Source organism: Saccopteryx bilineata, chromosome 7, assembly GCF_036850765.1.
Source record: "Saccopteryx bilineata isolate mSacBil1 chromosome 7, mSacBil1_pri_phased_curated, whole genome shotgun sequence".
NCBI classification, from domain to species: domain Eukaryota; kingdom Metazoa; phylum Chordata; class Mammalia; order Chiroptera; family Emballonuridae; genus Saccopteryx; species Saccopteryx bilineata.
The window spans coordinates 55,933,272-55,959,643 of record NC_089496.1 but is presented as its reverse complement, the minus strand read 5'-3'; the positions used below and the strand labels follow the sequence as shown (position 1 = coordinate 55,959,643).

Below are 26,372 nucleotides of genomic sequence, written 5' to 3'. Positions count from 1 at the left end.
ATATGTGAAGTCGGCACATTCTTTCTAAAAACATTAACGTTCTAAAAATAACTGACAAAGTAGTTCTTGGAAGTCTGGCCACGATTTGGACGTCCCTCGCGGACGGCCCCCCAGTGGAACGGCTCTCGCGGGCCCTGGGCGCCCGAGGGACTCCGGGCAGGGAGCCGGGCCTGCCAGCGGCCAGCCAGCCTCCCCGGCGGGTGTCGTAACAGACAGTGGGCTCCGGGCTCCGGCTCCCTCACGGGTTAACACCAGCGCGACACCGGCTAGCGTGCGGAGTGCTCCTGGGGGCTCCGAACCGGGTGCCCGCAGCCACGTGGCCGCCCTCCTGTCACCAGGACGTTGGTGCCCTCCCTCCTGCGGCCCCTCTAAAGCCGGCTTGCCTGAGCGCCCTCGGGGAGCAGGGAACCCTGGGGAGAGTGGCCGGCACACTCCCGCACCCCGACTTTTTTCCCAGGTTAGAAAAAGCCAGGCTGCTGCCTCCTCTGTGAGAACCCTCAGCCCCTGACTCCCTGCTGTGTCTCAGGGGAGCACCCCCCAGGACACCCCCAGGACACCTCCGCCACGCCCCGCACGAAGTGGGCTCCTCCGCAAGGCGGCCCTTGGACGCCCCCCCCCCAGGACCTGGTGCTGCATGCCGGGGGCGGCTGGGGGTGTGCAGAGAGAACGCACGTCTCTGGGACCAGCGCCCCGAGGGTGTCACCAGATGTCCTGTCTGCCTGTCCGTAGCATGACAAGGGCACATTCATGAGAGCTGGGAAGGCTGGTAAATTTAGAACATAAACGGAGAAGGACTTCATTCAGGGGTAGACACACCTCGGTGTTAGCGCTGTGCCCAGAGAAATCTAAGAAAGGGACGGTATTCACGGGCAACTCCCCCCCCACACACCCACCGCCCCAGCGGCGTGGCTCCATAGGGGCTCTGTTGGGGCCGCGGAGAAACTGATTCTAGAGCACAAGCGTCCGAGGAGCTCGCCGCGGTCAGTGGTCCTACAGGTTTACTTTCTTGGACGGCGTGCGGACCCCCCCCCCAAACCCAGTATGAAATGAGGCCTTCCAAGGTGACAGGGGACACAAAGGTCCCCAAACTTCCTGGGACAGGCATGTTTCTCAGGCTGAGGGAGGCAGGGACAGGGAACCTGCCCTGCTTGCCGACTGTGGGACCCGGAGGACAGAGAGGGGCCCAGAGCGCCCTAGGCGGGGGGGACACAGCTGATCCCTGCCCACCAAGACCCCCCGAGCCCAGGACCCCCGCCCCCAGACCTCCCTGGTGGCAACCGAGGACACCATGTCCCCGTGGGCTCTGCCTGTTCGGCTCGGGCTGAGGCTGAGCTACGTGGTCCCCGTGCACGTGATCAAACGCTGTGCGAAGGTCCATTTTGGCGCCCCGGCCTGCTCGCCGGTTCAGAGCACGGCGGGTGCTTGTCAGGAGGACCGTGCACCTGAGGGCTGGTGGGCGCCATGTTTCTGCATGTGTCCTGCCAGAGCTGCTCCATGAGAACGCAGTGAGCAGACCTCTGACGGGGGTGGGGGACAGGATTGCAGAGCCCCCCCCCGGGGGTTGGAGTTGGGGTTCTGGGTGTGGCCCGCAGAGCTCCCCAAGCAGAGGGAGACCCCTCGCAGAACTGGAGAGGGGAAGCAGGGACCCCCACAGGGCCTCCCGGAGGTGGCGGGGGGGGGGGGGAATCTCTGCTGAAGTAACTTCCTCGGAGAGTTGGTAACTACACGTTCCATTTGCATATTGTAATCTTAAAAACCAACAAAAAATGGTTTATGTTCCTTCTCTAGGAAATTGTCCAGGAAGCCACATGACTGATTGGCTGTGGTGGCCAAAAAAAAAAAAAAAAAGAGGCAGCAATTAGGAGTGACCCTCCCTCCGAATTCCAGGGGAGCAGCAGAGAGGGAGGCAGGCCCCGCACGGGAAGAGAGTGGGTCAGCTGCGGGCTGGGGGGGACGGGACGGAAGTCCAAGCCGAGCTGCAGCAGCTGGGCCAGCAGAGCCCGGCCAGAGGCCACGTGTACAGAGCCAGCAGCCTGGGGGGGGGGCGGCCTGGGGCTCCGGGAGATACTGCTCACCAAGGGCTGGGCGGTGAGGCCAGCGCGATGACGGGGACAGAGGGCCCCTCGGAGGGACACAGCACGCTTGGCCTGAGTCATCCGTCCTCCTGGCCCCGCGGGCTGCGGCCCCCTCCAGGGTGGGGCCGTGGGGGCCGTGAGGAAGTGGCCGCCGTCCACCCATCACACAGAGAAAACAGACAGCGAGAGGAAGGGGAGAAAGGGTGTCTGGTCCGGGGAGGGCGGTGGGAAGGAGAGGGGAGCTCGCCAGCACAGGGGGTGTTATCTCCAGAAACGAGGGGGATGTGCGATGTGTATCTGGGGCTGACCCTTGCTCTGGTGAGGGCCTACGTGACCATCACGGGGCAGCGGCCTCCCTGTCCCGCTGGGAGCCCGCACACTGCTCTCTCTCCTGGGCTCCTGTCCAGACACGACCCTGCGGCCCTCTCCTGAGCGTCCAGAACGTGGCATGGGGGAGGGCAGAGGCACAGCGCACCCCCTGGGGGCCCCCCGCCCCTCGAGCTGCACTCCAGTGAATCTCTGCCTCTAACATGTTCTGATCCCGAAGGCCCCAGAGAACCAGGACGGGCCACCTTTGCCGGGGTTAATAAGAGGGGGCTGGACGAGTGTAGGGCGGGGGGCTGTTGGGTGGACACGGTGAGAGGAAGGCGGTCTGGCTCCAGGATGGCCCCGGGGAGGCCCTGACCGGGGACGGGCGAGGCTGGCAATGCCCACGCCACGCCAGCACGCGCTGGGCACTCTCCTGTACACACTGGGCACTCTCCTGTCCTTGGCAGCTGTGGGCAGCCTTTCGCACACAGAGGCTCTGACACTGCGGCCCATTCGTGACATTGCGGTCAGAGCCTCGGAAGACCCGGCTGTGCTCGTGAGGACGTGCATGTCCGAACCCCGGCAAGGCAATTAGCTCGCTACCAGGAAGTTAATTAAAATGAAGCAAGAGAGACGAGCTGGTGCCGAAGAGCCAAGACCGTATCTGTGCCCCATGAAGCACGGGGTTCAGCAACGAGACTGTTCACACAACACAGCGGACAGCTTGCTGTGACCGGTCGTTGTGTGGCTGCGAGGAAATTGCCACTAGCCGGGGACCCCACCGGCCACGCTGCCTCGAGCACCCACGGGTCCTCTAAGCTCGCCCTACCGGAAGCGCGCGGACGTGTCCTTGGGCACGGTGCTGCCCGGCCTCCCTGGGCCTCCCCGGCCCTCCCGTCCGCGGCCCTCGGCCTCCGTCTCGCTCACGGGGAAGCTCTCCTGCGTGCTCCTGGCTTCTGGTCCCCGCTCCTGTGACTGTCCTCGCTGTCGGGCACCGTGACCCAGCTCTACGCCCTGCCGGGTCAGCCCACGCCACACATGGCCTCGGTGTCTCTCTCCACCCCTGGACGTCTGCTGGTGCCTGACCCATGACCAGGGTGCGGGACGGCCGCTTGGGGGTGAGCGGTCCCCACCTGGCCCACAGCATGGACGGAGAGGGGACGCCGGTTCCAGGATGTGGAGCCGGGCCGCCCGCAGCCCCCGCCCCCCCCAGCTCGGGCCTTCTCACAGACGGAAGTGCATGTCCATGCTAACGGCGTCCACAGCCAGACGCGGCCTGGGCACTCGTGACACACCAACTCCTGACCTGTCCCCCAAAGAGACCCCGATCCCCGCCGCCGGGGCGGGGGCCAGCTGCAGGGGTGTGGCCCACCCCACTCATTTCCCCATCATGGTGGCCCGTTCTAAGGCCACAGGGCACCCCTCCTGGTCTGAGACAGTCCCTGCCATTGCCCAGCAGCCCGCAGGGCGGGCTGCACGCTGGACGGTGGAACCACGTTCCCTCCTCGGACGGCGTCCACAAGGAGAAAGAGGCTCCGACCTCTCTTTGCTCAGGCACGTGGCAAGGAAGGGCCCCACCTCCTCGCCCACCACCCACAGCTCTGCCGGGCAGGGCCCCACGCCGGGCAGGACCCCGATGCCGCCTGGGCACCGCCACCCGCAGCGCCAACCGAACGCGCTCTCCCCAAGATCACACGCCGGAACCCGGTGCGGACAAGGGACCGTCCGTCCCTCCGAGCCGACCGGCAGAGAGCGGACAGCAGCAGCTCTCCGCGCGTCCCTGCGCCCGCCGGGCCCCCGGGGGACCGGAGGAATCTGTGCGACAGAAAACGCAGGTACCAGCACGACGTTCTGATGGGGAGCTAACGCCAATCCCAAGAAAAACAGCGGGCGAATTCCTGGGTCCCCCGATTCCGCGTACAGAGCTGGGCCGTCCACGGCGGGGGTGGAGGCCCGCGGGGCCCGCCAGCCTCGGCAGGAGCCGCATAACATTTTCACGGTCTTATTTTAGGATGAGTAACTTTGTCAACAACCTCGGTGACCAGTCCACAGACAGTCTGTCTGGACCCTTATTTGAAGCAGAAGGTCACCGGGGAGGCAGACATCCCAGATGTCCTTCAGGCATGTGACAAAAGTTCCGTGGCCGGCCGGCCGGCTCCAGCTCCGGACGGATGGGGCCCTGACCTCCCTCTCTACACGCTGATGGCGGACAGCGCAGCCTGCTCTGCGGGCCTGACGTGGGCGCGGGGGCGGGGGGCGCGGGGGCGGGGGCAGCGCGTGGCAGCCAGGGAGCGTGAGAAACGACGTGGTCCTAACGGCGCCGCCCACCCCCCGCCTCACGTGGCCCGGGACAGGGTGCAGAGAACAAAGACCCGGCCGCGTCATCCGCCAGGGCGGCGCACGTGGAGAAGCGGAGGAACGGCAGAAGGGGGCGAGTCTAGCCCAGAACGCCAAGGGCCTTCTGAAATCCACGTGGCGGGACAGACACTCGGGGCCCCAGGAAGCGCCCGCCGTGGTGGATCTCAAGGCGCTGGAGGCCCAGGGCTGACCACACCCCAAATCTCATCCTCACGCTGGGTCACACCCACCCTAGATCCCACTCAAGTCCACCAACTCGCAGCTGGGTCTCAGTTTCCCTCCGACGGAGTAGAGAAAATGTGGATCCCTTACTCTTAGGCTTGTTTTGAGGAATGAACAAGCATACAAGCCAATGAACATAGACACCACTTAGAACAGCGCCTGGCACACAGACAGCCCTCGGCGCATGCCTCCCGTCCCTGCTGCCGTGGTAGTTACAGTACACTTAGACCCCCACACCAGAGTATCGCGAGGTCTCCCTCCGAGCTTAGGACCCACCCTGGTCCAGGTCCTGCCCACCAGGATGGGTGGAGCCGCCAGCCCGTCCCTGACAAGTTGGTGACTGGCGATTGGACCGTGGACACCTGACCGAAATTTCTGTGCCTCAGTTTCTTCCTGGGGGGACAAGGTCTGCGAAGTCCCACTTTAACGTGGAAACTGGTTTAACAAGATGGCTGTCACCTTCTGGGTCAGATCACATTCAAAGTCATGCCTGTAACATGGAAACCCTTATACTGTACCAAAGGTCAGGTGCCCAGCCAAGCCCAGAGTTTAACTTCATTTACTCACAATTATTAGGCAATGAAAACCATGCGGTGGTGAAATTGTTTCAGGAAACTAAAGTTCATTTGTAAGCAGCCAACTATTGATATATATATACATTTTTATATATATACACACACACACACATATACACACATATATAATGTATATGTGTGTGTAAACTTTTTTATCATTTTCGTTGAGACATTTAAAAGAAACAAATACGTACCTGACTTCCTGTGTGAAATGTCAGCCAATCAATCACCAAAGGGCTTCCCAGGCCACCCATCCCATTACAGGAGAGAAAAGATCCCATGATTCCCCTCTCCCTCCCTCCCGAAGCAGAGAGCCAGCCAGCATGCCCATGGGAGCCCCCCGCAGCCCCGCAGCCTGGCATGCAAGCCGGGGGCCCACTCACCTGTTTCACAATCGCCTGGCTCGGGGGCAAGGAGCTCGAGGGTGCAGGGGCGTTCCCTGCACCGCAGAGCTCCGGGAAGGGGTTGGGGATGGCCGGCAGAGACGAGGTCCTCAGCTGCTGGTCTTCCTCTTGCAGACGCCTGGGAGGAGACACAACGGCCGGCGGATAAGAGCTACCGCCCGCCGGGCCCCGGCAGTCCCGCTCCCGGGGACAGACCCCCGAGAGAAAGAGGCCCTTGAACGGATAAGTGCACAGCGATCACATCGGGACCATTCATAGCAGTCAAAAGGCAGAAGCCACCCGCGTGTCCCTCGACGTATGAATGGACAGCAAGATGTGGCCTGCCCGCACAAAGGGACGCTATTCAGCCTGGAAGAGGGACAGCATTGTGACCCGCGCTACCACACGGACGGACCTTAAAGGACACCGTGCCGAGAGAGAGACCAGCAGGTCACAAGACAGATCCCGCCTGAGCCTGCTCCTCAGCGGTCAAACTCCAGAGACAGAGAGTGGAGGGGTGGCTGCCAGGGCCTGGGCGGTGGGGCTGGGGTGGGGTGGAGGCTGTGATGTGGGGGGGTGTCGAATGAGGGAGGGCACAGGTGTCCTTCTGTCAGATGACCGTGTGCGTCTGTGTGGCCCTGGATGTGTACCCTTAAAAATGATCGAGATGGTAACTGTTATGTGATGTGTCTTTTATCGCAATCAAACATTAAAAAGGGGGGGCTGACATCTCGAACTCAAAGGGCAGAGGTGTCCCCACAACTCAGGTGAGGAACCCTGGGCGCCCCCCCCCCCCCGGCCCCCCGCTCGCAAACGACGGTATGCACGCCGTCCCAACTCCCTCCTGGGCTCTGACCCGGGAATGCCTGAGAGGCGGAGAGGTTTGGTGAGTGAGAGCATGTTCTGAAGGACACCTGTTTCTCCAGGGACCTAGAAGTGAGCACCTCTCCAACAAACAGAGTTAGCGGGAGAGGCTCTCTGTGCCCGCCCCTGACTCGGGACATGAATGCCTACGTCCACAAGGAGGGTGTTGATGCTGGAATCCATGGGAAGTGAATGCTTCATGTAGCTGTCCACCCAAAACACAAAAGCCTGTATTTACGTCACCCCAGGAATGCCCTGCCCCGCCCGCACGCACACGCCACTGGCAGCCACTCCTGCAGCTCCGCCTCCACCAGGCTGCCCTCTCCTTTGGCATGTCTCCAGAGCCCCCTCCGCCTCCCTCCCGGGAGCACAAGTCTCGCTTCTCACTTGTCCTACCACAAATCAAAACATACATAGAGGATGCATCAGATGCAACTAGGGAGACAGAAAAATGAAGTTCAAAGTCAAAGCAAAAAAAAAAAAACACCAATGTGGAGCGAGCGCCCTCTGCGTCCTCTGCCCGGAGGTCTGTGGGCAGCTTCCTGCTCACATCTTGTCTCCGGGCTGGGATAGTCTAGGGCAGGGGTCGGGCACCTTTTTGGCTGAGAGAGCCATGAACGCCACATATTTTAAAATGTAATTCTGTGAGAGCCATACAACGACCCGTGTACGTGATGCATTATCCAATAAAAAATTGGTGTGGTCCCGGAGGACAGCTGTGATTGGCTCCAGCCACCCGCAACCATGCACATGAGCGGTAGGAAATGAAAGGATTGTAATCCATGAGAATGTTTCATATTTTTAACGTTACTATTTTATTTTTATTAAAGATTTGCCTGTGAGCCAGATGCAGCCATCAAAAGAGCCACATCTGGCTCGCGAGCCATAGGTTCCCGACCCCTGGTCTAGGGAGTCCCCTCTGTCCGTCCCCCCAAGGGAGTCACCGCCTAAGTGTGCACATGCGCCCGTCTCTGCACAGAAAAATCCCTGCTCCTCGTTTGCACACACCTTGGACACCCCTCGTGTGGGCTGTGTCTTCACATCAGTTTTCCACTGAGTCTACACTCCAACTAAATTAACGATCCATTAGCTCTCTTGGCAGGCTCGCCAAACACAAGTGGACATGGGGACCTTCTCGCAAGTGCTCCTCCCTACTCTGTGCCACCACCCCATGGGGACCAGGTGGTGGTGCCCTGACTACCAAGGTGAGTGCCCCCCTCGGCACAAAGGGACTGGGTGCTAGACCACGTGCCAGACTCGCGGGGGTCTCCAAACTTTTTACACAGGGGGCCAGTTCACTGTCCCTCAGACCATTGGAGGGCTACCAAATACAGTGGTCCTCTCACTGACCACCAATGAAAGAGGTGCCCCTTCCGGAAGTGCAGTGGGGGCTGGATAAATGGCCTCAGGGGGCCGCATTGCGGCCCGCGGGCCGCAGTTTGGGGACGCCTATGAGGCTGGTCTTCCCTCTGCCCATCTTGGCATCTGCCCCGGGTGGGGCGGACCGTCCTGATCTCGTGTGTGCCCTCCCTTCCTACAGGGCAGAGCCAGTGGTGGGATTCAGCCGGGTCACCCCCCCCCCCCCCCCCCCCCGTTTCGGTCGAACCGATATGTCATTTCTCGTTGAGTTTGGCGAACCGGTTATTAAAATGGCACTTTGTCAGCAGGATTCTCTCTGAGGGGGGCGGCTTGCCCACCTGTGATTTGGAAATCACACATGTACATTCCCTACTCTATTTTTTTTTTAACGTGCATCTGCGTAACGGCGCATCCTAAGTGCCTGCGGTGGTGTTCGCTCCATCCACAGGTGGGAAAAAAAAAAATTGCAAGGGAGGAGGACGCCAATCAAGAAGCAATAGGGGAATGCCTTAAATAAACAGTTGTATTGCTTTTTGTCAGGGGTTATTTAATATTTTTCATTCATATTTTAAAACCCTTTCTTCTAATATAACCTCGTTCTGTGTACCTCTTTGACCGTTCTGACTTAAGTCTTACATGCCCGAAATAATAAACTACCTTTCAGTATGTCGTTTTGCTTTTTTTTTTTTAAATAATACTTAAAACAGTCACGAGGGCAGAGAACCCGGCGTTAGATGACTTGAATCCCCACCACCGAGCTGAGCGGAGCTGTGGACACGCCCCTTCCGTGTGTTCCTACGCAGAGCTCCAACCAGGAGCCCTGAGCGCGTAGAAGCCTCGCCTTCCACGCTCCAGGTGCTCACGGGAGCTCCTTCCTAAGGTCCTTCTGAGTGTCTGAACCATCCTGTCTGTTCTCCTGCCGTGAAAACACTCTGTGATGTCATAACGATGGAGCTGCATGTCCCTCATCGGCCCCAAACCCACAGGAGGCCCAGCACCAGGAGAGAACCCTGATGTATTTCCAGGGACTCTGGAAGATGGTGATGGGTCAATGCAGGCTCCCCAGCTTGCCCAGTACTAACACTATCCCTGATGGGGGATGTTGGCACAAGGGGGGCAGGGGGTGGGTTGGAGTGTGGGGGGGGGCTCCGTACAGAAAGTTTCTGCATCTGCCTCTAAGTTTTTCCTAGGAGCCTAAAACTGCTTTTAAAAATAAGTTCTTTAAAAAAAAAATTGTCCTCAGACAAGCAGGGCGTGGCAGGCATGTGTACTCTCAGACTGTCCCTGTTGCCCATCGGCGGATGGAGGAATAGAAGGAGAGCTCTCGGATACGTACCGATAATGGAATGTTTTCCACCTGCGAAAAGGAAGAAGAATCCTGACGTTGGCAGAACCAGGAAGTCATCATTCCTGCTCACAACATCTCCCCCCTCCCTGCACACCCCGCTCACCACTCAGTGCCCAGTTCAGAAACCTGACCCCGATCAGGGACCCACCTCCACCCACTCACTCGCTCACTGCCCCGGGGGTCCCTCCCTGCCTCCAGCCCAGTCTGTCCATAGACCCCCTCCCCTCACTCCCCTGGGGGACTCCCCCTGGGGGTCCCTCCCTGCCTCCAGCCTAGTCTGTCCACAGACCCCCTCCCCTTACTCCCCTGGGGGACTCCCCCTGGGGGTCCCTCCCTGCCTCCAGCCCAGTCTGTCCACAGACCCCCTCCCCTCACTCCCCTGGGGGAAGTCTCCTCAAACGTCTGAGGTCACACCTGTTGGACAGCGGCAGGGAACGCCACTGACCCCGGTTCTGGACCTCGCTCTAGGCACGGAGGCCTTGGAGTCCTCCCATTGATTACTTGGGCCATTTTATTCTCTCCAGAGCATCCTCCCGATGCCCTTTCTCCACAGCCTTCCCCTCGGGCACGGCACATGGCTCGGGGCAGGAGCTCAACCAATCACTTAGACCCAACCAGGTACCAGGTCCAACCCCACGCTGTCCTGCCACCCCGGGAGGAGGTGATCTATCTGCCTGTGAACTTCAACATCACCCCCTCCCCCTCCTCCCACTTCAACCCCGCCCCCTCCCCCTCCTCCCACTTCAACCCCGCCCCCACCCCTCCTTCCACTTCAACCCCGCCCCCACCCCTCCTCCCACTTCAACCCCGCCCCACCCCTCCCCCTCCTCCCACTTCAACCCCGCCCCCGCCCCTCCTCCCACTTCAACCCCGCCCCTCCCCCTCCTCCCACTTCAACCCCGCCCCCTCCTGCTCCTCCCACTTCAACCCCGCCCCCTCCCCCTCCTCCCACTGCTGGGCAACTTAGCGGACAACCGCGGGGTATCTCTGCAAACTAGCACACTCCCCCCGCTGTGATGCCCGGGGTCCCACCTGGCAGCCAAGATGTGCATGGGCTGCGAGCGCTGCACCTTCTGCTGCGGGGCGGCCTGCGGCTGGGCGCTGGCTCCCGAGGCTGGCTGCTGGCTGCTGGTGTGCTGGCCGTTCTGGCGCAGGGGCACCGTTTCCGACTGCATGCTCCTAGCTGGGTGTGGATGCTCCGACGGTGTGTTCCTGTCATTCACCAGGGGCTGCTGGTCCACATCATCCTCTGGGCATGGAAAGGCAAAGCAAGCAAAACAGAACAGAACAGAAAAGAAACGTTAGCAGGGATGAGGGGTCCCGGCCCAAGGTGCACCTTAGCAACCAGGTCCCAAAACGCACGACATTGGCCAAGACCCTTTGAGGGCACAGCAGCGTCACCGAAAGGGATGTGGACGTTTCGGGAAGGACCGCTGACACTTCTGTTGATTAGTATTTATTGGTATTCCAGAAGCCATTCAACAATGACAGTCCAAGTGCACGTCCACCTGCCTGTGCAGGAGACGCCTCTCGGAGCAGCTGCCCAGCACGCCACCCTGTCGGGGATGGGGGCACAGGGTACACACTCCGTCATGGCTGCACAGCATGGCCCCACCACCCTGGCCTCAGCTGGTCGGATCCCAGGTAGGCAAGGAGCCCTAATCAGTCCAATTAGGGTTGCCGCTCTTCAGTGAACAAACACATCAGCACCCATCTGAGAGAGACACCAGCTCTGGCCCGGGACAGTCACCAAGAGGGGCCACACGATCCCCAGATCCATGACACCCAGGCTTGCCGTGTGGTTATGGGCTTCCGGGCGCCCCTCCCTTGCCTCCGACTGGCCCGAGAGCCCCAGGCACCTGTCACGGAAGAGGGCCCGCAGCGGACGCAGAGAAGCAACGAGGTCACAGAGAACCACCACAGCAGTGGGCATGGTGGAAAATGCTGGAAAGAGATGTGCCCACGGAGACTCTGGTGGCTAACTGTACACGTCATCCTGTCTGGAGCCCGGCACCCAGATGTGTGGCCACACGTGTGGTTTTTACAGAGCACTGTAAACGCACTACTTAAGACGTGATTGACACAGATCCGTGGACGTGGACCGAGCAAGGCAGGTGGTCCTCTAGGGCGGGTGGGTCTCGTCCCATCAGTTGAGGGGCCTTCAGAGAGGACATTGAGGATGTCCCCTCGTCAAGGGGGAAGCCCGCTTTCAGATTCTTCCTTCCTCTCCTATCTTTCCCGGGTCTCCAGCCTGCCGGCCCACTCGGAAGATTTTGGACTTCCAACTCCACAATCATATAAGCCTCTTCCTTAACTAGGCCCCCTCCCCCCATATGTAGCATGTGTGTGTGTGCGCGTGTGTGCACATGTCTGTGTGCACATCCTATTGGCTGTGTCTCTCCGGAGAGCCTGGCTAACTCACGGGGAGGCCTGTGACCCAGCACAGGCTCCGAGATGGATGTGGGGGAAGGGTGGGGGCCGGGCCAGGCTGGAACCCGGGATGTGGGCGGGCTCTGGGCAGCTGTGTGCAGCCCGGCCTCTGGCCTCTCAGAGGCCTGGCTGCTCGCTTCCGGCCGGGAGCTGGGTCCAACATTCCTACATCTGTATCAGGATTGTGCTTCAGCTAGCTCAAGTGCGTGTCTCTCCTTTGTAACCCAATACATTGTAACACTGACTCCTTTTTTTTTTTTTTTCCCTTCCCCTCATGTTTCCCAGATCTGTCACTTTTTAACAACTTGGTAAATAACATCCGAGGTGACTCGAAGGCAGGTCACGTAGTCAGGCTCGTTTGTTCCCCTAACAGCCCCATGTGACGGTCACTCAACAAACAAGGGGCTTGGGGCTCAGGGCAGTAAGACCCTCACGTTACCCAAGGCCGCGTCTCCTGACTGGCGGGCTGGAGAGCCCAGGCTGACCCCGACCCCGACCCTGGCCCTGTGTTCTGTTTTCCTGGCTGGGGGTGGGAGGGGGTGAGTGAACAACGGCCCCCTCAGCCCGCGGGGCGGGTGTGAGCAGCGGGTGAGCTATTATGTGCTCTGCAGCGAAGCCTGGCCCACGGCAAACACTTGGGGAACGTTATTCATTAGCTCTGCGCTCCATCCGCTCCTTCCAGAACAATGCAGAGGGTGACCATTAACCTGGCCTACCGGCCGAGGGACAGGCCCGGAGGAGGGACAGGCCCGGAGGAGGGACAGGCCCGGAGGAGGTGAGCAACGTGCCAGGATCTCACGGAGCGCTCGGTGGCGAAACCCTTCATGGGAAAACGAGTTTGGCGGCTACCAGTGTGAGCTCACCAGGTGCACGCTCCATGAATGAGCTTCACAGAACTTTCCAGAACACGCTGCCCTCCCTGCCTCTCTCCCGCTCCCAACACAGAGTCTCTCCTAGAGGTCCCACACAGGGACCCAGGGAGGACAGGCAGACAGGCAGACAGACAGACAGACAGACAGAGGGACGGGAGGGGGACAGGCCGTTGGGAAGATGCTGACATCACAGAGCGGAGACGCGGAGGCCTGCTCAATGCAGTGGCTGCTGACACCCCGGATGGGGGCCACGGGCCTGAGCAGGCTGAGGGGCCGTGGTCAGGAGCCGGGGAACTGGGGCTGCAAGGGGCAGGGGGGGGGTCCGGACCCTGAGTCCCGACATGGTGACGTCAGCTGGCGGCCCCTGCATTTCTAGGGCCTGTGAAGGAAAAACGATGGCATTGCTCTACAGCTCAGGGTTATATGCAGTCAAATATTAATCCTGTGGCCAGTGATTAAGAGGACAAAAGTGCTGAATTAATAATTAATAATTACCATGGCATTAATATTTAATGTGTCACATGGGAGGGCACCGATGTCAGCAGGCAGAGAGCTCTTGCTCCGAGACCTGGGGACCAGGTGGGGTGGGGGGTGCAGAGAGTGGGGCAAGAGGGGTGGACAGAGATGGAGGACCCTGGAGGGGCAGGTGTACATGTCCACGGTCCCCCGTCCCTGCAGTCCATGTGGGCTGAGAAGTGTCCGCCTCTGTGAACCAAGGACGCGGCCCTCACAACGCTGGGAACTGTGGAAGATGGCTGACCACAGAAAACCAGCCGCCAAGCCAGGGACCTAACGCCTTCCCCATTTCCCGAGAGCTCAGGGCGCTCCTCCTGTGAGGCCAGGTGTGAGTTTGCAGATCTGGGCTTCAGGGAAGTTTCAGGGTGTGTTTGCATATCCCAAACAGCGCTCACGTCCCACATGCATGCTCAGCTGATCAGTCCCTGACCAGTCCCCGGGCGTCCTAGCTCATCACCCTATGGACACTTCAAGGTTTCCATCCTAATGGAACACTTCAGAATCAATATGGGGTGAAAGCAAAGTTCACTGTCGTTTACGGAGCGACCTTCACTGCGCGCCGCGGTGGCCCGGAGGACACGCCTGGACCGGGTGGCCCACGCTCACACTGCTGCTGGTCCGCGCTTGCTTAAAAAAAAAACAAGAGAAAGCCCCACAGAACCCAAAGGCCAGCCTCCGTCGTGTTCATCCTGTTGTAGGAAACCAGACAGTGTGGCTGACAGATTTCTTCCCAGGGGAAGAAAAAAATAAAATAACAGTCCCGTTTCCCTGGGCCGGGTGCATTTCCACTGGAGTTTACTCTTCCCCTTGGCTGTTTCTGAGAGCCCGGGGCTGTGTCCACCACCTGGGCCATCCTGTCCTCTGTCCGTCTCTTCTCTCAGCAGACCCGGTCACCCCCTGGGCCACCCACTCCCTCCGCCCTGCTTTCCAGAACACGGAGTCATTCTGACGTTACTCAAAGTAAACTGGGAGTCCTCAGGGGACGCCTGGCTGGCCCCCTCCCCACCCCAGCCCACCCCACACTCCGGGGTGGGTTCTTTCTGAAGCGACTTTTCTGCTTTAATACATTTTCACGACGTCTCTGCTCAACGCAGCCCGGGTCCGCCTGATCGCACGCACTTAGTAGGTTATAATTTTCATAAATCAAATCCAACTGCCGGGTCGGCCATGTTTCAAAAACTTGCCCGTTTGCCACAGTCCTTGGAGCAAAAATAAAACTTTTTTTTTCTTTTTTTTTTTAAGAATCTAACATCTCCTACAGCAGCACAGACTTGAAAGTTCCCCATCGGCCATTTTTTATCTTTTCAGATCCTGCCACAAGCCCCCAACAACGGCGACCTGATTGTTTTATCTAAACTTCGTTCAATTCCAAGGAGGACGCATAAAAGGAACCTTCCAAGCTGGGAGGATTTTTTTTTGTTTTTTTGTGTTGTTGTTTTTTTTTAAAGAACGGATTCCGAAGACGGCCCGTTCTCTTTCTTCCTTCACGTCTCCCTCGCTCGACGCTCGCCCTGGGCAGCATTCCTTTCTCACAGACGCGCCACATTACCGGGCCGGTCCATGTGGCTCCTGTTCCGTGTGCCAGCCCACGCGGGGGACGGGGCGGGGGGGCTGGGGAGGGGGAGGGCGGCTCCTGTGCCTCTCACCGCAGGTGGCCCCTTGCAGGACTCCACGGGGATCAGTGCTCGGCCACCTGTCACACAGCCCCGTCCCTGCACGGTCACGTTGGCTCGAGAGAATGAAATAATCGGGGCATTAACATAGCAAGCAGATGCTTCTGGAAATGAACGTGGAGATTAAGTGTCTCGTTCACGGCTCACCCGGTGCCAAAATACTTTCCGTGAGAACGCACCCCGGGCCGGCACGCTGGGAGGGGGAGGGGGAGGGGAGAGACGGCCTCACCGCTCTGCTCTCCCCCTCGCCGCCTCACACGCGCCTCGCGAGGAGGGTGCGTCGACGACGACGGCACAAATATGGGTCAAACAACACGGTGGGAAGTCAAGTTATTAATAGCTACTTTTCCTTCCTAGAATAACCCAATCTAAAACGGGGCACTGACTTTTGTCCCAAATATCGCTCACACAGCTCACAGGGGCACCTGAAGTCCTTGCCCCGGGTTGTGAGCACAGGGAGGCGAGGAGGTCCGTCCTCCGAGGGACGGGAGGGCAGGGGAACAAATTCACGTGTGGCTCACGCCTTGAACCCTGGGTTGAGTCTCTTCCATTCACAGAGGCAGGAAGAGGCCGGGCGGGAGCAGCAGCCCGCTGTGGGCAGGGTGGGGGAGGGCACAGAGGGTCTTAGTGAGAGGAGGCCCCGTCGCGCCCCCTTCTCTGCAGCTGCTGGGTGTCCCACCCCTGGCTAGTCTCTGCTTCTAACTAGGCATTCCTGACAGCACTTGACTGAATGACTGTGGCACCTGACAGAATGGTGTGTTCGAGAGAACAGCGGTGACTTGACTGTCCTTCCCAGTGTCTCCCCTGCTCCCGTCCAAGCTCTGTGCCTGAGGGCACACGCTACCCGCAGGGCGCACGTGGGATGGAGCTGACTCCCCCACCCCAAGGATGAGAACAGAGTCACAGCAGAACAGATGGGAGGGCGTGCGGGCCTGCGGCCAAGTGAAAGCACATCTCTCTCCCTGCACGGTTGGTTCCTGGGGCACAGGGCGCGAGGCCAGTGACGCCCAGGGCCGGGGGGACAGGAGCGTCATCTCTGGGGCACAGGGCGCGAGGCCAGCGAGGCCCAGGGCCGGGGGAACAGGAGCACCATCTCTGGGGCACAGGGCGCGAGGCCAGCGACGCCCAGGGCCGGGGGAACAGGAGCACCATCTCTGGGGCACAGGGCGCGAGGCCAGCGAGGCCCAGGGCCGGGGGAACAGGAGCACCATCTCTGGGGCACAGGGCGCGAGGCCAGCGAGGCCCAGGGCCGGGGGGAACAGGAGCACCATCTCTGGGGCACAGGGCGCGAGGCCAGCGACGCCCAGGGCTGGGGGGACAGGAGCACCATCTCTGGGGCACAGGGCGCGAGGCCAGCGACGCCTAGGGCCGGGGGGAACAGGAGCACCATCTCTGGGGCACAGGGCGCGAGGCCAGCGACGCCCAGGGCTGGGGGGACAGGAGCACCATCTCTGGGGCACAGGGCGCGAGGCCAGCGAGGCCCAGGGCCGGGGGAACAGGAGCACCATCTCTGGGGCACAGGGCGCGAGGCCAGCGAGGCCCAGGGCCGGGGGAACAGGAGCACCATCTCTGGGGCACAGGGCGCGAGGCCAGCGAGGCCCAGGGCCGGGGGAACAGGAGCACCATCTCTGGGGGGACTGCTCGGTCTTCCGTTCTTCCTGAAACAACGTCCAGACGTTTTACAGAGAGTGAGAAGGAGCTCCTTCCTATCAGGCCCAAGTGTGTGCTAATGTGAGCCCCCAGAAAACCACAGGGTGGGGACCCGCTGCCAGGAGAGCCAGCCAAGTGATTAGGGGACGCTGGGCCCCGCCCTCCTGACCTCCTGGGCAGAGAGGGGCCGGGGATTGAACTCATCACCAGCGGCCAATGGTTTAATCGATTGTGCCTATGTAATGAAGTCTCCGTAAGAACCGTGAAGAGCGGGGTTCAGGGAGCGGCTGGTCCCACCAACACTCAGAGGCCGTGAGGGGGTTTCCCCAGAGCGCGTGGACACTCCACACCCTCTTCCCTGTGCCTAGCCCTGTCCACCCCTGCCTTCCATCTGGCTGTTTCGGACTTGGTAATAAACTTGCTCATCTTGTGGAAAAAAAAAAAACAACAAACCAAAAAACACAAAAACCTATTTTCTCCAAGAGAGAGCCGTGTGGCCGGACCAGGCACAAGTCTGTACCACAACTGAACTGACCATGCAGGACACTCCGCCAGGGGCTGGAGATTTGCTCAGCATGGGGAACACCCCCACCCCCGCCCCGCCGTCCCGCCAGGTCCGGAGGGGGACAGGGCATTCCGCGGGCACGCAGGAAAAAAACAGGGGGGGGATTTTCTGTACAGTATTGTACCTGAAAGTTCCTGAACATATGCGCAAATGCCAGAGGCCTGACACCGTTCCCTCTGGGCATGCACAAAGCGTCCAGCCTGCAGAAGTATTTTAAACCCAGGTCATGTTCGGCGAGCAAGCTATTTTTGTTGACCTCTGAGCAAGTAAAACCTTGTGCAAATATAACTCAACGCTCAACCGTGCCCAATACCGTGTGGGCACCCCAGTTACTCTTCTAGGCGCACGTATCCCAATCACATGTACTTGATTTTTCATACGTTGAGTCGTCTGAACAGAAGGACGCAGCAAAACAGAACAAAACAAAAATCTGGGTTTTGTTACTCTTCAGTGATTACTTATCTTTAAGAATTAGATTAAAAAAGAACACTGAGTCTGGCTTCTCTTTCTTTGAGCCACTTTGAAAAACTCAAAGCAAGTATATCTTCACCCCCACCTCCCCACTAAAAAACAAAAAACAAAAAAAAACCCAAAAATCTAGGATTCAAAGAGATATCTACCCTGGACCCACATTCACAGCAGAGTGTGACTGGCGTATCCTAATAGCCCAGAGGTGACAGCCCCCCTCCTGCCCGTCAGGGAGTGACACAAAATGTGGTCCATCACCACCAGGGAGGATTACTCATTCTTAAACAGCAAGGGGTTCTGACACACGCTATACACGGGCGGACTCGGAGGACATGACACTCGGTGAGACCAGCCAGTTAGTTGCAGAAGGACAGACAACTGTATGCTTCCCCTTCCGTGAGGGTCCCAGAGTCATCAGACTTAAAGACACCAGCAACTGAGGGGCGGTGGCCAGGGGGCTGGGGAGGGACAGACGGTGCTGAGTGGGAGACAGTTTCAGTTCTGCGGGAGGGGTGGGGCAGGAGGGCTCTGTGGGCTGGACGGGGTGGGGCAGGAGGGCTCTGTGGGCTGGACGGTGCAGGGCAGCTGTGGGTGGGAGCTGCCTCCATCAGCTAAGATGGTGTGTTTTGTGTTCGGGGTGCTTGACCACAGTTAAAAAATAATAATAACAAATAGTAAAAGCGTGAAGAAATGTTTCCCACTGATTTGAGAGAGGGGGGGGAGGGAGGGAGGGAGGGAAGTGTCAGCTTGTTGTCCCATTTAGTTGTTCAATTTAGCTGTGCACTCATCGGTGGCTTCCTGTACGTGCCTTGACTGGGGATCGAACCTGTGACCCTGGGGGGCTGGGGTGACACTCTACCCATGGACCCAGCCAGGGCCATAAAGACATTTTTAAGGTTGGAATGTTTAATAGTCTCAAATATGGCCACTTAAGAAATTTGTCTGGTTCATCTCCTTGGGCACTTGAAGGGACCCTCTGCCCCCTACACCATGACAATGCCATGTGCTAGGGACCTGACCGGTGTGACTTCCTGGGCCCTCTCCTCAGGAGCCTACTGCAGAACAAGCTGACCACTCCCACCCTCTGGCCCTCCCTGGACAAGCAGCTCCTCCTTCACTCCCTGACTCTGTCCTCAGCCCTTACCTGTCCCTGGCACAAAGCCCTCCACCCCCTGTCCCCTCTCCTCTCCACTGGCCTCCGTCACCCCCAGGACTGAGGGAATGGTGAGATGGTCCTCCTGTTGGCCCACACAGGGGTCGGCTCCTGGGGGAGCGGAGCCAGTGCAAAGTGGGATGAGCCTGTGGCCCAAGGTGACCAGAGGGGACAGGGATTTCGTTGTGGAGAAGAGTCAAGGGTCCCTTTCCAGATGAGAAACAGTCTGTGTCAGTAAGAGACGTGAGTCAGGACCCCCAGTCAGGAGGTAAAAAGAGTTTCAGGAGGACCCCAGGCCCGAGGCGGAGGGCCACGGGTCACCTGTGAGGACAGGCTTCTCGGGCGACTCCCAGGTGACCCCAGACAGACTGGCCTGTGAAGGTTCGGGAGCAGGCTGCTGCTCATGTCCTCGGTGGCCCTAAAACATGGATTCCTGTTCTGACAAACATCAGTTGTCAGGACAAAACGGGTCTGCTTCTGCCCCCAATCCTCTGGGCGACGACAGGTAGGTGGGTGTGCAAAGCTACCTGTGAGCACCTTATGACAGGTGTTCACCTTAAGCTGGCTTGTGCAAAGCTCAACCAGCAGCGGAGGCTGAGTGAGCAGCACCCACAGCGGAGGCTGAGTGAGCAGCACCCACAGCGGAGGCTGAGTGAGCAGCACCCACAGCGGAGGCTGAGTGAGCAGCACCCACAGCGGAGGCTGAGTGAGCAGCACCCACAGCGGCACAGCAGGTCTGCGCCATGTCACACGCCGGCTGTACCCACGGCAGGCGCCCGTGGCCCTGCCGGAAGCAAGGCCGGGCTGTGTGTCCCTGTGGGCTCGTGTGTGTGTGTGTGTGTGTGTGACAGACAGTGCAGGAGACTGCCACGCTCCCAGGGAGAGGGGATGTCACAAAGTCCAGAGCAGGTCTCCAGAGTCAAAGGCAGACATCCTGGCAGCCAGACAAGTCTACCTTGACCAGAGAGCAAACAGCCAACAGGTGAGATAATGATTAATCACTCTGGACTTTGAATCAGGTGAGATTGACTGTTCAAATCCATGTTCTACAGAACGGCGGAATAACCCTGTCCCAAATACACACACACAGATCAAAGAAACGCGAGTCCTTTCGTGCGGTGATTCTGTGAAATCTCAAGTCGGAAAGCGGTCTCCTGATACCCCCAGGGACAGCACCCAGGACGGGGGTGGGGGGGTGGGGGGTGGGGAGGGGAGTTGCTTTGCCTTCATTCTTGAGTTTCATCTTGCCACATGGTGGCAGGAAGCCCCCCCCCTGGACATTACCTGGACCCAAGATTCAGTCGTGGTTTTTAAGTCCTGTCTTCTGCAGCGGGAGCCACCATGACCCAGGCGCCCCCCTCCCACCACCCAAAGGGGACAGCCCACCAGGCATGAGGACCAGGGACTTGAGCTGCAAAGGACGTGAATGAGTGCAGACCAGCTGGGCACTGTCTGCCTGCACCCTGAGAAAGACAGTTCCGGGAGGGAGGTGGAGGAAAAAAAGAGCATAAACTCGCTCACAAACTATCACTCCGAGGGGCAGGGGTCGCCGGGCGGCTCGCTCACGCATTCCTCACTGATTTCATCTTTCTTTCTTCCTCCCCTCTCTTCTCCTCGGCCTTTTGATTTCGGCTCCTACATGTCTCCTCTTACTTCATACATCAGGCAGAAGAAGCCAGGACACAACACACTGTAAATAACGTGTCATTCTGGAAGGCTCTCATTTTCTCATTTTCCATCAGCCTTGCACGTATTTAAGCCCATGAGCACTGGGACCCCAGAGGGAAAAAATCCAGGTCACAGTCCAAAAAGTGTCACTGGCTCGCCCTGTGTTCTCAAAAAGCAACTTTTTTTTTTTCTTTTCCTTTGAGGAGGCCAGTTAGTTAGCTATCAGGGCCTCATCCCCCCGAACCTAGTTCTGTGTGGAGCACGCCACGAGTCCATGACTTTTGATTCCCAACATGGAAGGCCCGTGGTCCTGGGGATGGGGTGGGGTGGGGTGGGGTGGGGTGGGGGAAACACCCCATGTTTTTCCTCCGCTTGGCAAATGCTGCCTGAGTACCAGGGACGTGGGTGACACCGTTCCAGGCACTGGAAAGGCAGATGTCCCTGGAACAGGACACCCCCACACGCCCCCCCCACCTCCATGCTGGGGCCATCTTAGACAGCGAGGGGCCGCAGGGCTGGGGAGGGGGGGGATCTGAAACTGCTCTCGCCACATCTGGAAAAATCATTCTCTCTCTTCCAGGGACGACTCACGGGAGACTGATGAGGTGGAGGCACCCTGTTCGAGGGAGAGGGGGGCCGCCTCCCAGAAAGGGGCCCCCTCAGCGAGAAAGGGGGGGCCCCCTCAGCGAGAAAGGGGGGATAGTGGTGGTGGTTGGCGGGGGAGGTGCAAGGCCGAGAATCCTTCGAGAGACTCTGGATGAGTGGGGGGGGTGTGCACAGACAAAGAGAGCTTCGGTCCTGGAACCGCAGGCTGGACGAAGGGGGTGCCCCACCCAGAGCGCGCCCCCACCCCCACCCTCAGGCCGGGAGGGCCCGGCATGGCTGTGCTCACACTGCCTGGCAGACGCAGGAATTTTCAAACCAGCTCTCTGTTTACAGGCAAGACAGCCGAGCGGAGGGCACCCCACTCGGAGAAGGGCCCCATTTGCAAGGCCTCAGGATAGGGAAAGTCATTCCAAGAGAACGTTCCAGGCGATTCCAAGAAATGGCACGTCTCCCAGAACTGAAATGCCCAGGAGAGAGAGAGAGAGGCCGGCTTTGCAGGGTGTGGATGGAAACAGGGTTTAACAGGAAAACTGGGACATTCAGGATGGGGCTGGGGAGGCCGGGGGATAGTGTGTGTGTGTGTGTGTGTGTGTGTGTGTCCATGTGTGTGTCCTGTCTCTCCACAGCCCATCTGAGGGGCAGGATCAACTTGGGGGGAAGAGGGTAGTGGGACGGGGGTGAGGGGGGACACTTGTTTGTGAAGCCAGGGTCCCTGGGATTCATTTAGAATCCACATCTTTGGAGTCCTGTCAGGAAATGAACACAAAGCTCCTAATTGCGGGCTTATTATTCTTACAATTACTTTTCCATTAAGAGAAAATAACAGCGCGTGTCCACGCAGTCACGGTGCCTTCTGAACCGTGGGCCCCGCAGAAGGGGGTGCGCAGGGGACCCCTCTCTCGGAATCCGGGTGTGCTGGACTTGAATCCTGGCGCAGCCCAGGCGGAGGGAGGAAGGGCGGGAGGGAGGAGGGCGGGCGGGAGGGAGGGGGGAGGGAGGGGTTGGTTCCACGGGCTGGAGGCGTGAGCTGGCGGGGGAGGGGCGCACGTCTGGTTTCTATCCTCTCTCTGGATACAACACGGCATTTGTGCACGGGGGCCGAGCCATGGCCGCCATTTCCATACCAGCACGAGGGCCGGGCCCCGCGCCAGGCACACCTCACAGACAGAGCCCGTCTCTCCCCTCCTCTCCCTTGGCCAGCCGGCCGCGAGGGCCCCACACAGGTTCCCGATGAGGAAACTGAGGCAGAGCACCGCTCGGCCTCCACGCTGTGGAGTGGGCAGCGAGGAACCCAGGGCTGCCCAATGCCACCGGCGGGGGAGTGGGGGGTGGGAGTGTCCCTGCCTCCCTCCCTTCCCACAGGTCAACTTGAAGTTTCTCTCTTTTCACCGCCACCCCTCTCCATCCCAGGCTGAACGTGAGTGGCCGGAAGGCTGGGCCTGGCATGCTCCCTCCGGCCTCCGCCTCGCTGTCTAGCTTCCCACGTGGCACACAGTAGGTGCTCAGCGAGCGGCAGGCAGTTGCCTGCGTGGCTTCCATAAATCAAGCTGCAGAATTTCCCAAAGAGTCAGACAGCTAGGCAGACTCCCCAGCCTCTCCGGAGGCTGCTGAGTCCCCGCTCCGCGCGCTCCTTGGAAAAAGCCCTGTCGGGCAGGTTACACACAGGCCACAGGGTGAATGAATGCCAGACTGTCTACTTCCAACAAGGGATGGCTGGCGTCCAGGAAGGAGGCCGTCCTGGGCATGGGCGGCTCTGTGCAGGAGGCATCACCTAGCAGGCCAGACCTGCGCCCGTGAGCCCGCCCGGCCAGACCACGCCGGCCTTCCGGGCGGCCCTGCGGCCGCAGGACCCGGAGAAGGAGCCAGTCCAGTCCCTCTCCCGGAAGTGGGGCCAGTAGCACCCCCACCCGCCCCTGGGGGGCATCTCCATGGGGAGGACTCTCTGCCTCTGTGGGGACTTTCTCCCCAGCCCGCCCAGCCTTCCCCGGACGGACGGACGCAGCTGAGGCTCCACTGGGCAGAGAGCGTCTCTCACACACACTCCTCCCACCACCCTCCCCTCCTCTCCCACGTGGCGTCTGGAACGGAGACCTGGTGACGGCAGCTTCACGCCACGAGGATCAGTCTCTCCCCCAAACCGAGGCCCTGGACGCCGGGGCGCCCGCCAAGCAGGGCTCGCGTTAGAACGAGAGGACGTGGCACGGGCTGGGTGGCGGGCGCTGGCCCGGGAGCGAGCTCTTTTCCAGATGGGAGGTGGAAAGAAAGGGCCTGTGTGTGTGGAAACCTCGTGGACGCGTGCCCCACGGCCCCCGAGAAGCGCAGGCCCTCAGCCTCGGGCCCTCTGGTCTCTAACGAGCGCCCGTGCCTGCTCCGTGCTGGGCGCTGGAGCCGGTCCAAGTGGGCCACGCAGAAAGAGAAAGTGTGGAGGGGAGGGGCGTCTGCTGCCCGCCCTGCGCCACGCCCGGGAGCCACCTGCTCGCCTGTCCACTTTGCAGATTAGAAAACCAAGGCTCCCCGCGGTTAAAACACAGGCCCAACCGGGCTCGGCCCTTCCTGGAGCCCAGATGCCTACGCTGGGCTCTCTCGGCAAGAGCCACGCCTTCCTTTCCATTTGCAACAAAAAATCTAAAATGTAAAACACAGTCAAGGCACCTGGACCTACAGTGGGAAAGACAGACCCGTCCTCTCCACCCTACGAAGTGCAGCCCAGAGAGAGAGCGGTGGGTTCCAGGGAGAAGTCAAGACCCCGGCTACCTACGGGGAGGTGACTCCCTCAGTGGGCAGGGGCAGAGAGGGGCACACGGGAGGGAGGCACCGATCGGACTCGGGACGCGGAGGCGACACAGGGCGTGGACACGCGGGAGCAGCCCCCCCGTGCCGCGGGCGGGCGGTAGAGGAAGAACACACTCAAACCGCCCGTTCCACGAGAGCCAGTCGTCCGTGCGCCCGGTGCCCCAGGTGACGTGCGACGTGAGAAGAAGCCAGAGGTCGGGTGGCGGCCTCGCCACCAGACCAGAGCGGCAGAAGGATCCTACGCTACGCATCTGAGAAACCGAGGGGGTGTGCCCGGACTGGATCTTTAAGAAGAAAACTCTGGTGGCCACAAAGAACGGCCAGAGAGAGCGCCATCGTAGGGAAAGTGGACGGGGCAGCGGCGTCCCGAGAGGCGCTCCCTCAGCTGCACGGTCAGCAGAGACCCTCTTGCTCCGACGCAGACACCTGGCTGGGCTGGCCGCGCGACAGAGGCGGGGCTCGCCACGCCACGTCCCCAACAGGAAGTGCTCATGACACCAGCAGGTGACCAGCCCGCGGGGGGGTGGTTTTTCCCGCTCATTTCACAGAAATGGAAGGATGGAGAAGCCGTGTCCCCGTCTCCTTTAGTCTCTGCCCCCCCCCAAAAAGGTCCGGACTAAATTCAGACTCGGCAGGGGTCGGTTCCCGGTCCCTGGGTTCCCGGTCCCTGGCATGTTCTAAGGGGAACCGCAGAGGGCAGTGAACCACGCTGGGCAGGCTCCCGGCTCCAAGCCCCTCCACTGCCTGTGCAGATCTGGGCCAGTGTTTTGACATCTGTGCCTCAGTTTCCCCCCCCTTCATCCCCCAAAGACTGCCCACCTTCTTGGTCAGTGAAGGCAGAGTCAACGGGTGAAAACGTGAAGCTCCAGGTGTCCCTAGGTTAAGAACCTGTCCTTACCAGAGGAAAGGTGTCTGCACACGTAAGGAAGAGAGGAAGGGAGCAAGAGGTCAGGGGGTGTATTACTGACGGGGGACCATGTTCTCCAGTCAACTGACCCTGCCAAAGAGCTACGGAGGGCATGGGCACGGGTCACCTGCCCCCCGGGGGGTGGCCTGAGAGCAAACCACTCGCCCCATGGCGGGGGGAAACGTGGACATTATTGGCCGGCGGGGGAAGGATGGGAGGTGATTTTTCTCCAGGCCTGTTTGCATCTCAACCCCCTCGACAGAGGTTATGCGTGGGGGGCCAGGGGGCAATAAATCAAAATCAAGAACAACTCTGCGCCCGCCGGGCAGCCCGAGGCCAACATCCATGACTCTTTGGGGGTTTTGTTGAGCATTTCAGAGAAGGAACATCATCCTTGGAAGACGGCGTGGTTTCAGTGTGAGGAAAGGACACCAAGAAAATAAAAATTGTGTGTGTGTGAGAGAGACAGAGAGAGGGAGAGAGGGAAAGAGGGAGAGAGAGGGAGAGAGGGAGAAGTGGTTCAAGTGTTGAAGATCCTCTCAGGGTGTGTGTGTGTGTGTGAGACAGAGAGACAGAGAGACAGAGAGAGGGAGAGAGGGAAAGAGGGAGAGAGAGGGAGAGAGGGAGAAGTGGCTCAAGTGTTGAAGATCCTCTCAGGGTGGGTGTGTGTGTGAGAGACAGAGAGACAGAGAGAGGGGGAGAGGGAGAGAGGGAGAGAGGGAGAGAGAGGGAGGGAGAAAGGGAGAGAGAGAGGGGGAGAGGGAGAGAGGGAGAGAGAGAGAGGGAGGGAGAGAGGGAGAGAGAGAGGGAGAGAGAGAGGGGGGGGGAGAGAGAGAGAGAAGCGGGTAAGGTGTTGAAGATCCTCTCAGGGGTGACATAGGAAGAGACGAAGCAGATGAGAGGGGCTCAGAGGGACCCCGAGGCCAGACTGGTTGGTGACAAGGATAAGTAGGGGCCGCACGGCCTCTCAGTTGACTGTACACCCCCCCTGTTGGCCAGGTGTCACCCCAATGTTCCTGACACCCCATCCTCAGCAACGTAGGGAGGGAAGGTCTTTGTGAGCTGGTCCGCGTAACTGCCCACCTGGAGCTGTCAGAGCCTCCCCTGTGTGGGGCAGGGGGGCCGGTGGGCAGAGGCGGGGGCTCAGGACCTCTCAGGAGCCCACACGGTACACTGCTGATGGCAGGCTGGCTTCAGGACTCACGGAACGATCATCTACTCAACACCACTGTGCACCAGCGCAGCGGCTTCACGACAGGGAAGAGGTGGTTCTTGCTCTCGAGAAACGCAGGCTCTCTGGGGGACGGGGGCCCTAGGACGCCCCGAGTCGCACCTACAGGGTGATGTGTGCACACACACACACACACACACACACGCGAGTGCCCTCGCCTGTCCCCTCTCTCCTCTCAAAGCACGAAGTCGGACGGACTGGGCTCTGACTCCAGGACTGCCGTGGCGCTGTGAGCTCCCTGTGGCTTCTGGGGCAAAAGTTACCCACCCTCCCTGCCTCGGTTTCCCTGTCTGTCGCTCTGAGGATGAGGTCAGAGCAGGTAAGACAGGCAGGAGGGTTCCTAGCAC

The 26,372-nt window shown here is 59.9% G+C and overlaps 1 protein-coding gene across 4 annotated transcripts in view; it reads right to left on the bottom strand.

Annotated features, from left to right (window-relative positions):
* The window catches only part of GRB10 (growth factor receptor bound protein 10), a 120,484-nt gene that overhangs the window by 23,648 nt on the left and 70,464 nt on the right, over positions 1–26,372 (bottom strand). For 3 of the 4 annotated variants that reach the window (XM_066240071.1, XM_066240070.1, XM_066240072.1), the window contains exons 2-4: positions 10,526–10,742; positions 9,482–9,523; positions 5,923–6,061 (exon numbers count right to left, since the gene is read on the bottom strand). In XM_066240071.1, the coding sequence (XP_066096168.1) occupies positions 5,923–6,061; positions 9,482–9,523; positions 10,526–10,668 (324 nt within the window). In that variant the 5' untranslated portion in view covers positions 10,669–10,742. The remainder of the gene's footprint in view (positions 1–5,922; positions 6,062–9,481; positions 9,524–10,525; positions 10,743–26,372) is intronic. The other variant, XM_066240073.1, reaches the window with a different exon arrangement.